The sequence below is a fragment of the Sabethes cyaneus genome, chromosome 3 (genome assembly GCF_943734655.1).
Source record: "Sabethes cyaneus chromosome 3, idSabCyanKW18_F2, whole genome shotgun sequence".
NCBI lineage: Eukaryota > Metazoa > Arthropoda > Insecta > Diptera > Culicidae > Sabethes > Sabethes cyaneus.
Window position 1 is genome coordinate 160,592,428 of NC_071355.1, and position 12,942 is coordinate 160,605,369.

General features: G+C 38.7%; 1 protein-coding gene across 4 annotated transcripts in view; it reads right to left on the minus strand.

Annotated features, from left to right (window-relative positions):
* Positions 1-12,942, minus strand: part of LOC128743240 (sodium/hydrogen exchanger 3) — an 86,141-nt gene that overhangs the window by 56,921 nt on the left and 16,278 nt on the right. For all 4 annotated transcript variants that reach the window (XM_053839784.1, XM_053839783.1, XM_053839782.1 and 1 more), the window contains exon 3: positions 2,037-2,980. In XM_053839784.1, the coding sequence (XP_053695759.1) occupies positions 2,037-2,591 (555 nt within the window). In that variant the 5' untranslated portion in view covers positions 2,592-2,980. The remainder of the gene's footprint in view (positions 1-2,036; positions 2,981-12,942) is intronic.

Below are 12,942 nucleotides of genomic sequence, written 5' to 3' on the forward strand. Positions count from 1 at the left end.
AAAATCTCGTAATCTTAAGCTTCTAAGGGGTACATTTATATCAATTTGGGGGAGTATATTTGGGGCGTCTTTTTCACCGGTTAATAACTTTCCCACGAAAACGGCTTTGATAATGTTCCGCCTCTTTTCGAATGTGTCGATTTCAAGTAGTCGACAACGGTCAGCATAAGATAGCAAACGGTTTGGATTCTGTCACGGCAGAAATCTGAGAGCATAGCGTAAAAACCTAGCTTATACTGTTTCAAGCCGAGGTGGACTACTGAGGTCTCCAAAATGGAGCGGACTAGAGAAAAATATAACGAACGTCGTCATATAACAAAACGAGTCAGTGAACCCTCTGGCGATTCTCCACCGGACCAAGGTTTCTATTAACATGAGCTATGATCTGTAAATAATGATGCTTGAAGGAGAGTCGTGAGTCAAGTAGTGTACCAAGATCTCTGATTACCGATACTCTTTCGAGTAGTTCTCCAGATTCCATATAGTTCCATAGAAATGGATTGTTCTCACGCGGTAAAATAGTCACAAAACATTTTGATATGTTGAGGGTCAATGAATACCGCAAGCACCAGTTAGAAAAAGCGGGCAATAACCGTTACAGTTTAATGAACTACACTACAGTTCAAACTATTGTAAATCATCAGCATATATAAGTTAGCAGCCGGATGGGATACTGAAACAGAGATCGTTGAAATATAAGGAGAACAGTAGAGGTCCAAGATTGCTTCCCTGAGAAACACCGGACAAGCCAACAAAGCTGTAATGACTCCTCAATTTGACATTGAGTGAACAGATTGACCGTTTATTTCAACCCATCAGTAAAATTAACTGAAGCTCCTAGACGTTCAGTTTTAACTAACAAAATAGAATGATCAACGCGATCAAACGCGGCCTTCAAAATAATTCTACTAATTCTAAAAATGTCGATTTCGTGCCAAAAGAGCTGAACTCTCCAAATTGTTCGGTGTTTCGACCCATTGAAAATTTTTGGGCAATTGTTAAATAACAACTTCGACAAAGTGGGGGAACACTCAACAGTGCTAAGAAATTCGTTCAAAGTGGAAGAAACATGCTGTTTCAGTGGAATCTTCAACTGTCATCTGTCAGAATCAGAGTAATGCAAAGATGTAATACTGTGAAACTACAAGCTTAATTAAAATACTGCAATCCATCCATTTATGGTTTTTTTCGACACTCCAGCCCCAAATTATAAGTTGTTCTATACGTCCAAATGAACTTTTAGCCAGGTTGCGAATGCGAAGTTCGATGGAAATAAAGTTACTCATTCGTTTTTTTACTGCCACAAGGATAGAGGATAGAGTAAGCCTGTAAAAAGTTGAAGCTACTGCTAACCAAAAAATCCGAAGGAAACTTCGCTGTAGATAGGTACGGTTACACGTTTTGCTCCATCTGCATGGTATAAAAACTGCTAATAAGATAGCCTAAACAGTGTTTAATATATTAATACTGTAAAAAAGTGAAACAGGGCTCCTCTAAGCTTCCGCTTCCGAGCCTAATCAAATAAACGAATTATCAAAACAGCATGATATAAAACTGCTGCCAATCATGTAAGTAGCGAATAACAAAGCAGTTAAACTTTAATTTACAATATTTTACAAACTTTTTGTCTAAAAAAATATTCGCATATGTCAGCAAAAAAACAGCAGAAGCAAATCAAATCTTGTTGTGACGTTGAGTTTAGCTTGCTGCCTTTTTCGCGCTTCAGAGCGCCGCTTCACTGTGATAGCTTTGCACCAGTATCAAAAGCTCATTTGTCATTGTTGAAATTCAATTATGGCAGGTACCGTGCTACCAAGATGAATGGTACACCGATCGTTACTCGGCGACGTTCCGGTAATCCAGTCCGACAAAGTCACAGCAGTTTTTCCAACATTGTCACGGGTGAACGATTATTGTCTACTTACTAGGTGCGCATTGCGATAAGAGAGTGATAAACATTTATTTACATTACTTGTGGTAATGTGGTAATATTGGTTCAGTTCGGATAGAAAATAAATTAGTATTAGATAACTTACCACAGCTGCTACGTTCTCTTCATCCGTTGCTACATTGCTTCGATTGGGCCTAGCTAACACCAAACCACCACCGTCTCCCAGTAGTACACTGACCACGAGCACATACATGTACACTTTCACTAGTTTTTTGCTAAAATTACTACTGCTTCGGCTAGAGCTCACCAACCGGCAAAGATTACTAATCGAATTCATAACTAAACCCTTAACTAACAGGAAAATTTGCGCAATGAAATCACAACTGAATACTAGCCGGTAACTGTCGGAACTTTTCACTGCCACTTCTTCTGCCACGGATCTCGGTTCGCTTTCAGGGAGCATGGAATTACCCGTAAATATAAGATTTTCAGTAATCGCTAGTATGCTACTGCCCATTTCACTATTTACAATGCGTTGTTGGTTAAAAACATTTTCTTGGATCGACTTTCCAGGCGTTGGGTTATTAGCACCAGTGGGTAGTGGATGTACATCGTATTGGTGGTTGCGGTTTTTCTCTAGTGTTTTCCTGCATGCACGACGAGATAGATTGACCTCCTGTTGGAGGAAGGATGCTACCATTTTGAACGTTCTGGTCTGCTAAGGAACCGGTGCTGGACAGTTTGGTGGTAGCTGACAGCAATTAATGGATAGCACTAATTGGGTTTCGGTTGGTTATTATAACCTTGTCTCCAGCTCGATTTAGCTTTTCCAGACCGCCAACGTGCCGTTTGCGTCAGCACGGCTAGTCACCGACCGGTGACAGTGTCGCAATAGATCAGGTCACACGATGGGTGCCGTTGTCGGGTGGTTCCCGGTTCGCTTTGATCTGCTTGTTGTCCGTTTCATTGAACACTCATTCCGAAATTGATTGAATTTCTGTGCCGTGTCGCTTGTGGAATATTTTGTTTCATGCCACAACAAATATTTGGTTTCCTTCGACAACGCGAGCTAGACGAGGACTGGCCGTTCTGGAATGATAAGGAAATAGGATGGAAAATCAATATACCAGTATAGAGAGAATACGGTGAACAGTGCTGTGGTGAATATCATTTTTTCGTCTGTTTGCTTGAAAAAATGGACGAAAAATTAGAGATTCTATGACCTTTTCTAAGTTTGTATTGTGATTAAAATGCCTTATCCGTAGGAAGCAAAGCTAAGTTGAGCATTTAAGCTCGCAGGTTAAATTTTTTAACTAATTTTTTAACATAATCGAACGACTTTTCCGAAATAATAATAACAATGTTTAAATAGCTACGGTGATGTGAGTACTGAACTATTGTCAGCAAATAGCTAATCAATCTTGTTTGCCCTTTGCATTAAATAAATAATACCTAATATCGTTCGTTTTGGCACGAGAGCCTATTGCGCTCTCAATCAACTAATGACTATAATTGAGAAAATTTCAATAATAACATAATTTATTTGTAACCACAAGTTCTCTACGTAGAACTACAGAAAACACACAGTAGCTACAGCAGTTTCAACGCTTCAATAGTGGCGAGTTCGACTTCGGGGACAAAGGGAACGCCGGTCCAGGGGAAAAACTCAAAGAATTGGAGAATTTTCTCAGTGAAGATTAACCAAATTCAAGGTGAGCTTGCGAAAGCGACAGATCCAAGCGCTTCATCCAAAAGCATTAGAAATAACAAAAAATGTGAAAAATTTAACAAAAGACCAATATTCAAAAGTAAAAAGGAAACCTAAAAGTAAAATAAAATCAGTTCAAAACTGTGCGGAAAGGATGTTTTAAACGTAAACGTAATTACTGATAATGGGAAGTCGTTGAAGTCGTAACTGCTGGTAATAGGCTAGCCTTCACCAATCTATCAATATATCAGCGCAAAATACTTGGCCCAAATACTGCTCAAATCGGCTACTTTATCGCTTCTTTTAATTGTGTCACCAATAGCGTAAATCTTGACCGCCAACTTCTACCGCCTATCAGTGTTTGAACTTTCATTTTAAATGCGATCCGTAAAATGCGCCGCCGATAGCAAATAATATCATTCAATCTACCGGGAGCAAGACTGATTGCATACATTCAAGTAGGAAACAAGAAACTGCTTTGATTTTCTTATCATGATTGTAATACCCAGTGCCAAATAGAAGAAGGGTGCCGGTAGTGCGTGTGACGACCAGGCACAATCACGCCGATCACGCGCTCATCGGAGGACGTCCCAGTAGGTGGTTGGAAGCACAGAAAAAGTTTTTCTTATTGTGCAATTGCAGACGGGCGTCAGATAAACCCATCTGTTCGGGGACAAGTGTGGGCGCTACGCAGGTTGTCTATATCGGCAGCTGCTTCAAACGGCTAATGGGCACTCTAGGACTGTGTTTATCGCTGTTGTTGTTCACTTGTTTCAGGGAATTTGTTTGAACTGCGGACAAGTCAATATTAGAGCACGATGCTTGTAGCTGAATGTTTTTCAGGCGACAGTGAACAGGAGATGGATTTGAAATGTTTTCACTGTTTTTCCTTTTGACATTAAACTGCTTTCAACGATAGGCTGGAGTAGCGTCAATTGTCGTTTGTTATCTGGCGTACCTCAAGGTTTTACATTTTCAGTAATCTATTTTATGGACTTTCCGATTCAATAAGCCTTTCGTAAACGTTTACTAACAATAATCGTAAATATTGGACAAATAACTAAATACTGTCACATGATACGATTATGAATGCTAATCAAAATACGTAGAGCTAACAGAAATGTAACGTTCACTTTATCCCTTTTTGAAGATTAATACAATTAGCAGCAACAATACACCGAACACTACTTTTTTTCGATAAATGATAATTTTTTTTGTTTATAAAGAAAAGAAAACATTTTTTTTAAATTTGAAAACATTATTCAAAGATCGAATTTATTGCGCATCCGTACAACAGTAAATATATGGGACACTGTTCAAGCAATGTTTCTCCCACTAAACTTTGTTCATATTCCCTTCGAAATACAAAAAAATATATAGCTTTTTTCAGATTTTACGAGAATTTTCCTTTTGAATTACAAAACATAGGTAATTAATAACACACACCAACACACACGAGTTGGGTACAGCTTTCATAGTGATGGGCGAGATGCGGAAACGGGTGTTGGGTGGTGGCCAATCAATCCTCGAATGTGCAGGTTGAGAATCATGGACGAGAACAGCTTCCCCAGGAAGCTCATCAAACTGATTAAATCTACGATGGATGGTACACAGTGCTGTGTTCGGATTTCGGGTGGATTGTCAAGTTCATTCGAATCATACAGAGGGCTTCGTCAAGGTGATGGTCTTTCATGCTTGCTGTTCAACATAGCACTACAAGGTGTTATGAACCGAGCGGATATCAATACGCGGGGCACGATATTCAACAAATCTAGTCAATTCGTCTGCTTTGCCGATGACATGGATATTATCGGCAGAACATCCGTGGCGGTGGCTGAACAGTATACTAGACTAAAGCGCGAAGCAGAAAAGATTGGATTAAACGTAATTACGTCTAAAAGAAAGTACATGCTGGCCAGCGGAACCGAGGCCGAACGACATCGCTTGGGCAGTAGTATATTGATCGACGGCGATGAGTTTGAGGTAGTCGATGAATTTGTCTACCTTGGCTAACTGGTAACGGCGCGGCGGACAATGATACCAGAAGTGAGATTCGGAGGCGTATTATCAGCGGAAGTCGTGCTTACTATGGGCTCCACAAGCAATTGCGGTCGAGCAGACTAAGTCCCCGTACAAAGTGCACCCTGTATAAGACGCTTATTAGGACGCTGGAGGAAGACCTGCGTGTGCTCGGAGTTTTCGAACGACAAGTGTTAAGAACGATCTTCGGCGGCGTACAGGAGAACGGAGTATGGAGGCGGAGGATGAACTATTAACTCGTACAGGCACAGCTCTTTGGCGAACCGCGTATCCAGAAGGTGGATAAAGCTAGACGGATTCGAAGCAGGGCATGTTGCAAGAATGCCGGGCAACTACCCTGCAAAGATGGCGTTCGCCTCAAATCCGGTAAGAACAATACGACCAGGAGCGCAACGAGCAAGATGGTTAGACCAGGTGGAGCGAGATCTGGCTGAGAGTACTCGGTGTCCGAGGAACTGGAGAGCGGTAGCCCCCAACCGAGTTACATGGAGAAACTATGTTCAACAGGCTTTGTCTTAGTATGGCAAGCCACCTAAGTAAGTAAGTAAGGTAATGAATAAAATTGCTATCCCTTCTTTGATTTCAAAGCTTCCTTCGGACTATCGAAGTATCGAAAGCTAAAAGTTTTACAATATTGCTTCAATATTGTGAACTTATCCCAAAAAACATCATTTTTCCTAATCTTTCGTTCTAAAAATCATTACTTTTGAACCACTACGCTCATTATACCACTAAACACATTACAATGATTTCAATGAGGTATCCAGATAAATACAGAATTGCTTTAGAACTACTAGTTTTGCGATTTCGAATTTATTTTAATTTTTTATGATTTGAGAACCACACTTCCCATGTTTTACAGAATGCTGAGAATTTTTTGTATAACATATGAGTTTTTTCGAGGAAAGTGACCGAGAGCCGTTAATCTTCCTTCTCGGATTTGAACCAAATTTTTTTCCTCTTTATCCAGGCTGGAGGATTCACTGATCGAACCAAGCTATAATGGTTCGATAGCTCGGTTCCGCATAAGGATATTAAATGGGGAGAGTTATCTGGAAGGTGCGTCAAATATAGTTCTGACCCTCTCAAATATCAAAGATTGTCAATGTTGACAATCGACTATATGAAGTATGATGCTTCATGTACTGCAGCAGCTAAGTTAGAAGGTGTGAATCTGAGCGTCTGTTCCCCAAATGAGGGGCGGCTCAAACAGCGTCTGTCTCGGAGCGGGCGGCTAAATAAGAAATGCTGTACCCCGCTTACCATGTCCTGTTCTGTTGACTGAGACCGCTAGCGAATTCCTTCGTCGGCGAGTAGCGAGCTGGTTTTCGTGAGCCACGCTCCACGACGGATCAGATGTGTACCCTGCGTCAGTTACTAGATAAGTTCTGGAAGTACAACTTGCAGACTCATCATCTGTTTGTGGACTATAAGGGGTGTACGATTCAGTCAAACGAAATGAGCTATGGCAGATAATGCTAGAACATGGGTTTCCAGCGAAACTAATTACGCTGATTCGTGCGACGCTGGATGGGTCAAAAGCATGCGTCCAAATAGCGGGTGAGACCTTAGCCGCTTTCGTGACGTTGGATGGACTGAAGCATGGGAATCGAGACATTTTTTAACAAAGTTTCAGGAAACATAAGCAACCAACTTTGCTGAAGAAATGAGATTTCTATCTTCATCGGGTGCAGAGTTATAGACCATTTTCATGCTATTGAAGCACTCAAACATTTTTGAAGCAGGCCGCCAATCTGCCGGAACTTTACTTGAAAAGTTATCGCATAATAATGTAGAATGGGCCAAGTGGCTGCATAAAATCAGTAGGTACTTCACCTTGAACTTTAGGTCAAATACTACAAAAGGAGGTGCTTCCATTAATCGAGGGACGTCCAAGCGGCACCAAATTTGGGCTTTTATTTTCTGACCTAAAACGAAAAATTTGACAAAATTAGGATGCAATCCGAGAAGACCGATTACACATTGGATTTTTTTCGCGGTCACTTCACATGAAATGATTCATGTGATTATTTAATTATTTTGATGATGATTCTCAAATGTTTTTAATATTCACCTTGTTCATCATAACTCTTTCAATCAAAAATTTCACGATGATAACCACTTTCTGTATAATAATGCATGTAATCCAAGCTGAGCTAAGTTACACAGCGATAACGAAATGTGTAATACATTATCTTATAAATAGCTAGGATTATCGCTGCCCATATACATGCTCCCTGCGAAAACGGCAAACTGCTTCATAGTGAACCCCAAGGGAAGGCCAATCGCCACCGAAACTGCTGGTTAGCTCACTATTGAAGGCCACATCCAAACATGATAAACCTCCCCAATGTTTGTTTGTTCTGAGAATTCTCTTCGCAGAGAGCAAGCTCGGCTGCTAGTAGGTACCTAGTGTCTTTTATGCTTATGTGCAGATTGGAAGGAATCAAGTCAATTTGGCGCCAGTTGGTAAAGCGTGACCTTTGTGTTCTGCTCGGTGAAAGCCAACTGCGAAGCCTGAGCACTGAACGAAGGACCCTACTACAGTCGGATGCGTTTGGACGGTGGAAAAAGGGAGCTAACCTTGGTATCTATATAATCGAATAGCATGAGTGATAGATAACGTTTTGGAGAATATAGTACCCAGGTTCAAAAAACGGTTAGTGTTACAAGATGCCCACGTTTTTGGTTTCCGTCTTTCGTCCTTTTTCAAACCATTCATTCGTATTATATAAAACGGCGGGAACAAAACTGACATAAAACTAATTATTTTCTTTGCAGCTGTCTAAACAATGTTGCCAATCTGAGTGACAAATGGAAAACGGTTGTTATTGATAATGTAAATTTAAAATGTTTAAAATGTAATCTTCGTGTTGAATATAAGACTCTGTATTTATCAGTCATTGCGTTGAAATATGAAATATTTGCAAAATGTGCAACGAAAATGCTGCCTGTAGCGCAATATGAAACAAAAATTTGAAGAATTAATCGACAGCAGCAATAATGAAATCGAAAAAAACAATAAAATTGAAACGATTCCCACGTGAAATAAACTGAAAAAAATGACGTTTGGAGTGGAATAAGCTTGAATTGCAAAAATGAACTTTTTTACTCGACGATACCACGGCATACCAGTGCATGATGCAAAATTTCTTTATGAATGTGAAGAATCAGAAGGTTATTAATTTTCAATTGAAACCACATCCTCATAGTGCACTGTTTAAGAAAAATATGGTCAAAACTTTCTACCAAGTTGCATTTGTTCCAGTGTGGTTTACATTTTTTCATCACGCATTTATTTAGTACTTTTAAGTAGTCTGAAAATTTCTTTAAAGATTTTAGAAAATGATAGCGGCAGAACACCAACTTTTATCTATTGTCCTAGATATAAAAGGTGCAGCAGTATCACGAATACCCTAGTTGCACAGCCAGTAGTCAATTTAACCGACAGTGGTAAGAGTCGGCGGCTGACAGAAACAGATTAATTCAATAAAATTGCAAATGAAATTGCATTTCTAGGATGCGTACTCCCGCGTGTGCTCCTCACGTCGCCTTTGCTTGATGCTGGTGTTTCGTGTCTCCCGTCGCTACTGCAGCTACCACTACGATGCACATTGTGTGTCGAAGTAAATTGAAAAATTATCTTATGAAGCCTTTCTGCGCATTTCTCAAAACAGCAGGTACCGCCTCGAGAGTGTACAGAGTGAGAATGCATCCAACGGGGTCGTATAGCTGCCGCTAAAGAATCACCCACTGGAAACGGATAGAGTGATCGCAACGACAGCTACTGCTCGGAAAAACGATGGAACCTGACACAATGCAATCATTAGTGCAGATGAATGGGAATTGCGCAACTACTATTCACGTGCCATTTCAGCGCCGCGTCTGCGGAGATAAACGACTTTCGTCAGATGTGACTTCGCCGCTTTTGCGGTGATGTAATAGTTTGATTGGTAAGTAATCTGTATTAGAGGATAATAAGTGACTACTGAATAGCTTATTTGATTTATATATGTTCAAAGAAGTAATAAACATGTCGTAGAATTAGCTTAACCAAAGAAAACCGTGCGGTGCTGTTGGAAAATCTAGCGCTAGCAACTATCCGTAAATTTTTAGTTCGAAATCCTTCTTGGTATTCTAATTTCAGCGTGCATTTTCAAATCATTCCACTAATTTCAAAAAATTTCAAATTGAGATGCGTTCGACAACTCCACAATGCAAAACATTTCATTTGAAATTCGATCGCATGTTGAACGCAGTCTAAACGGCATGCCGAAGCACGCGGAGAATTTAAACCATTTGAGTATTATTTCGGTCGCTTTCGTCGTTACCCTGTCATAACTACCTTTACCATCATTTATGGCAACAATCAAAATAACGATAAACCAATAATGAAACCGACGAAAGCCAAAGTGCAAATTTTTATACACTCTCCATCGAATGGTGTCCAATTACCGATAACTGCAGCAAATGTCTTCATTATATGAAACGGTAATCATAATACACATATTAATATGCAGATTGCAAGAAAAAGAGAGAGAGATTACGACGAAACTTATAATCCAACCATGAAGATCTTCGAACTTCTGCTTGATTTAACAGTAAATGCGCAGCAATCCACTCGGCGGCGTAGTGAGATTTTATATTCTGATAGAATTGAACACCCTCGCTGCTTCGGGTTTGTGTCAAGTGCACGAATGATAAAATGTGAAAATTATAACGATATCGTGTTACGTGTTTGTTCAGGCGGCACACTGCCACTTTACCGCCTTCCGTCTAGCCGTTCGGTCGCCACTTTCAGCGCTGATACATTACATTTCGTTCAGCTGGAAAGCGTACTCCACGACAGCGCTAGTCATTCAAAAGTGTTGTTTAAGTGAAGGCAAAATCAGTTCTGATAAGGAAAATAAATAACAAAGAAATCACTCATTGAAATTTAAACCATGAAGTGAAATTTACAGAGAAAATGTTCGCTGCAGAAACATGAAATTACTATTTTCATTTTGCTGTTTAAAATAAAAAGTACCAATTTTAAGAAAAATTCCGGATTATATACACATTATATGTATAAAAAAAAAATTTCAACAAGCATACAATATTAACTCAAGATATAACTCGCATAAAGGCAAACACTAAATTATTGCAAAACTATCAACTGGCCATAACTTTTTCCTACTAGGTAGAAATTGCCCCAAGTAACAAATTCAATTTTAAGGTGCACTTGAAGAGGTTTGTAGCATTTGCTCCTTAAAACCGATCATAAAACTTGTAATTTTGCGAAACTGCGATAAAACAGCCATAAAACCCTTATAAAACTAGGGAGGCCCACACTAAAGAAGGTTCCCAAGAATATTTCCGAAGGTAAAAGGAACTTGTAATTTTTATCGATTATATTTATAATGACTGCCAAGAGTCACTTGAAACTAAAAGAAAACCACCACAAGTGTTGATGATTTTATGGTTGTCTTCTCAAAGAACGTTTGCAAGACATCTTGCACTTTTCACAGCCTTAAATTTTTTAATTGATTGAAAGCTATGGCAGAAAAAAACATTCACAGATATTGCTTTTGCAAAATGGATATAAATGAAAATTGACGATAAAAATGGTAACAAAAACAGCTGCTTTGTTGCCCATAAATGACAAATTTTTCATGCCACGGTTGATGTTTTGTGACATGAAAGTTAGAAAATTTTAACGCGCCGGTTATTTTTGCTAGACTATTGAAAAATTTAATTAATAAAAAAATTCAATAATTTTATTAAGGAATCAACTTCTTAGCTTCCAAATTTTTAACAAATTGTGGCAAAATGCCTTTTATATGTCCAAACATCTATTTAAAAAGATAAGATCACTTATGGCATTGCATAACATCATATTAATAAACGTCCAAATGCAATTGGCTACAATTTCAAAAGTAATTAAAATAGTCCTGTTCGCCATTTTTGCAATGGTTTTATCTAAATCAACCAGAAAGCGATTCTTAGACTAACATTTCTTGCACAAGATAAAGAAAATTTTTCGAAGAGGGCGATAAGTTCATCTATACTTATTGCATTCTTAAAGAAGACAAGCTGTGCTTGAATAAGAATTGTTTGAATTACTTCAGGACACCAAGCTTTTTTGCAACCTTTCTAGTATAAACAAAGAAAACGTCAATGAAGTGTCGATGTTTGTGCTGGACATATACTTCCCCCTAGCTCTATATTTTCATAGTACAACAGTCATGTTGGTTGATTGTCAAAATTAAAAGAGGATGGAACGACAGTTCCATGCGGAAAATTTAATCTACAGAATTCGTTACCAACGTTACCATCGCTTTCACAAAATATGCTTCAATCCCTTCAAACATTTTCCTAACAAAGAAACCGACTAGTGATATAAGGTCATTCAGTTTAAAAAATACGAACAACTCTAGAGGAAACTCGCACCGCCTCCGGCAAAACACAATCGAACCAATTACATACAAGTCTACCACTGATGCATCTTCACCGGCACCGTCATTGCCTAGCTCAGTTGCTCCTGACATTCATTGTTTTTTGACTTCGCTGATTATTCATATGAAAGAGTTTTCAAAATATTGAACAGATTTTTGCTTAATTTTCGTTAAAAAATCCATATTTTTTCAATTTTCTTCATATTTAGATACCCGTTTTGACAGATCAGTTGTTTACGCTAGAATGTTCTTTCTTAAGAGTGTGATTCCTCTTTCAAGAATACATAGTTTTAAGAGAGTTTTGTGGCAGTATTATTAAGATTGGTTTCTTGCAGAAGAATGTCATAAATTTTTGTCAAAACTATTGTAGTCTTAAGGAGGATCGTTTTTAACCATAAATCAAGTATCCCTTAAAACCGCTTATGAGATGAATTACACTTATTGACAATACAGTTTTATGCGTGTTTCTTCAAGTCTCTTTCAGTTATACTCCAGAAATGTTAATCAAATAAGATAAAATTTACTTGAGGAAAAGCATTACAAAACCTGATACACTTGGCAATGCTCTGATAAATCTACTATAAGAAATGAATAAAACCAATTTGCTATTGGATTGTTACTTGGGTGGTCAAGTTTGGTACCGTTTTTAAAGTGCATTGTTTACATTTAATGAATTTCGTACCTGTGCATTTTGTTTCAACCAAGAAGCGAGTCCATTGGAGAGGCAGAATATATGGTTCTAGGCGGTTATTGAAGGACTCAAAATATAGGTTTTTGCAGAAGGTTGCAAATCTCTAGGACTTTTCCTTACGAAGTTAAGAAAAAATAAAGTATAAATAAACGATAATTCTGTTAGGAAAGGTACTAAA